The following is a 3,438-nucleotide window of genomic DNA, read 5'->3' as shown; positions in this document are numbered from 1 at the left end:
AAACAACAGTTTCTTGCAGTTATTTAAAGCACACGAGCAATTTTTCACGTGTCAAATAAATTTGCTAGTTTTATTGCGAGTTTAATTAATTTTATTACAACAACATTTTTATCATATTTTTGAATAGGAGATGTACAAAATGTATGTAAAATTAATGAATTATGAACGATGAACATGTCAATCATGACCCCTTTAATTGATTTAGATTGATAAGAAACATAAGTGGAAAACTAAAATATTTGAAAGCGCGCGGCTTGTTTGTCGCCTGCACTAAATTATGATGTTGCTCAATGCTAATTGGGCAAGGGTTTTTATATTGAAGGTCAGAGGAAGAAGCAGTATGTATAGAAAACTAATTGAAAAGATTCTTGAACTTTTCTCGAATAAAATTTGCTTCTAGTTTGAGCTCCATAAACTGTTCAATCCCTCATTACATTCCTCTAGAAACAAATAAAAGATATATAGTCAATTCTTTATTAATATTTGGTTCTTGAAACTGGTTCGATCATTTTGAAAAGAAGTAATTCAAGTCAATTTTGTTTTGGTGGCCTTTATAGGAAGGAGCAGGTGCTTCGATCACCAGGAACGCAAACTCGCTGAGTTGCATTAAAAATTTGGTTCTCGGCACACTCAGATATAATGCCGGAACCGTTGAGGCACAATATATATTGGTAACAGTTTCCAGGGTACGGGAACGCTCCATTGCCGGATCCTTGGCAGAACTCAGACGGATCAATGGTAGTTGTTGGTAAAGTGGTTGTAGTAATTTCAGCTTCTGTTGTTGTAGAAGATTCTACTGTTGGCGTTTCTTCAGTTGTAAATGTAGTTTCTGTTGTAGATGCTTCTGTTGTAGTTGGATCTTCTGTAGTGGTACTGATAGTTACTTCGGGTGTTGTACCAACTTCTGTTGCAGTCGAAGATTCTACTGTTGGCGTTACTTCAGTTGTAAATGTAGTTTCTGTTGTAGATGCTTCTGTTGTAGTTGGATCTTCCGTAGTGGTACTGATAGTTACTTCGGGTGTTGTACCAACTTCTGTTGTAGTCGAAGATTCTACTGTTGGTGTTACTTCAGTAGTGAAAGTAGTTTCTGTTGTAGTTGGATCTTCCGTAGTGGTACTGATAGTTACCTCGGCTGTAGTACCAGCATCTGTTGCAGTCGAAGATTCTACTGTTGGTGTTACTTCAGTAGTGAAAGTAGTTTCTGTTGTAGTTGGATCTTCCGTAGTGGTACTGATAGTTATTTCGGGTGTGGTACCAACTTCTGTTGCAGTCGAAGACTCTATCGTTGGCGTTACTACAGTTGTGAACGGATCTTCTGTAGTAGTACTTATAGTTACTTCGATGGTACTGCCAGATTCTGTTGTAGATGGTAGAGTAATAGTTGGTACACTTACAGTAGTGGAGATAAATTCAGTAGATGTCACATCTCCTGTAGTGAGGGGGATTTCAGAAGTTGAAGCAGTTGTACCATCTTCTGTAGTTGTTATGGATACATCTGATGTTGAACCAGACTCAGTTGTTGTTGTACTAGCTTCCGTCGAAGAAACTGTACTATCCAAGGTAGTGTCCAATGTTGTAGAAAGTACCTCAACAGTTGTAGAGCCTGCATCAACGGTCGTTACTGCAGGAGTTGTTTCCCCTCCTGGGGTAGTCATCGTTGGTGTAGGAAATTCCGTCGTTATTTCCGTACTCGTTATGATTGGAGTCGATAGTGTGGGATTAGAAGATAATTCTGTGGTCGATTGTTCAGTCGAAATTACGGTGGAAGTAAAGCTGGTCGTGCTTGTACTGATATCTGTAGTAGACGTAAAGCTGGTAGTACTTGTATTCAAATCAATAGTAGAAGTTATACCGGTTGGTGTCGTCGGCAACGGTTGTGTTGTCGTTTCAACCTGTGGCGGGCATGAACCGACGACACAACGACCCATTTCTGTCGAAAAGTATTCATCGTTGGCGCAGCTCTTGAAATGTGGAAATCCTTCCAGACAGGTGTAGTACGACGTACAGCTCCTGGGATTTTCAATGTTTTCGGTACGAAGCGCATCACAGTACACTCCCGGAATACTGCAAGCGGAATACTGTGGATAGGTGCACGTATTTGAAATCACATCAAAGTATAGATTATTCTGACAAAAGAATTGAATCGGATTTCCTTGAAAACACAGATAATGCCTGCGGGTGATAAGAAAAGTTCAGTTAGGCACGTTGCGAGACCATTTGCTATTGAATCAGCTGAATCATTTTCACGGCCATTACCTTGAGCAATCTTCCAATCTTGCATCCGGTAGCCACACTGGATTTTCGGGATCATCGACCCTTGGGCAGCTGTATCCACATACCACGTTGCTGGGGATGTCACACAATCCTAGCTCGGGGTTGAAAAGTAGACCATATTCACAGCTTTGCTGGATTGCCACCAGACCGTAGCAGATAATGTACTGAGTACAGTTCGTAGGGTTTGGTAGAAACTGCACCTCGTTTGGGTTCGTGCACAACTCTTCGAATTCGAAATAAGATTCCATTACTGCCTGTTGCTCAAACTCGTGACTCGTGATACACTTTTGAGAAGCCGAATCAAAATGATCTCCATGAGGACAAGCTATTTCGTGCACTACACCGTCCGAACATATGGAGTATTTGGATTTTGATAAACCACTGGGCAGGACACCGCCAAATGCGTCAAAAGATTGCTCCGAGCAACGCAATAACGTTGCAGTGGTGGAAGCAATTACCACTGAGAGTAGAAATACTAACATAGAAGTATTCATCCTTATGGTCGGCTGCTACCAATAAATGGTAAACGATTCACAGTCACCAAAATACTACTAAGCTCCGGTTGGCACAAGTCTTCAGTATATACGATCCAGCTGCCATATATCTAATCTCACTGATAAGCCTATGCAAGATTGGATTGTCGTTAAGCTCACTTGGTGTGATTTTCAACAGTCAATAATTCAGCTACTTGTATTACATCATGTTGATGATAGGGTGATACGTGAATGGTGTACTCTGTGACTAATCTCTTTTCCTCCTACCATTCAGATGGATCATTCAATGTTTTTATTTTTTGCTTTTTTTACTCAGATAACAAAAAAGTGGGTTTTTAACACTTTGTTAATGTAACACTCCCACTCACACACGGTTAAAGAGTATCCTGTTATCATTGTTTCGATCTGATTGTTTTTTGAGCGTTATTTTGCCCATTTGAAACACAATCACCCAAGGTTGTTCAGACACTAAGGTATACTTTGTTTTTCATCACGGCATCAAATAATCTTTTGAGTAATTTTAGTATCCATTTGTGACAGAACTCATACTTTATTTAGCTATTAAAAAAGTAAAAAAGCCTCAATAAGCAAACCAGCAGACAACGCCACGGCATGTGAGCAAAAATATCTCTCTAACAATTGCATTCCGAATCAAACACACCATAATTGG

General features: G+C 39.9%; 1 protein-coding gene across 1 annotated transcript; it reads right to left on the bottom strand.

Moving 5' to 3' along the window:
- Positions 1-551: 551 nt before the first annotated feature.
- On the bottom strand, positions 552-2,756 carry LOC131285648 (mucin-2-like). Its single transcript, XM_058314506.1, has 2 exons — positions 2,257-2,756; positions 552-2,172 (listed from the first exon to the last, which is right to left on the bottom strand). The coding sequence occupies exons 1-2, from the start codon at positions 2,754-2,756 to the stop codon at positions 552-554; spliced, it is 2,121 nt and encodes a 706-aa protein (XP_058170489.1).
- Positions 2,757-3,438: the final 682 nt, after the last annotated feature.

Source organism: Anopheles ziemanni, chromosome 3, assembly GCF_943734765.1.
Source record: "Anopheles ziemanni chromosome 3, idAnoZiCoDA_A2_x.2, whole genome shotgun sequence".
NCBI lineage: Eukaryota > Metazoa > Arthropoda > Insecta > Diptera > Culicidae > Anopheles > Anopheles ziemanni.
The sequence above is the reverse complement of the archived record's forward strand: the minus strand, read 5'-3'. Positions and strand labels throughout refer to the sequence as shown.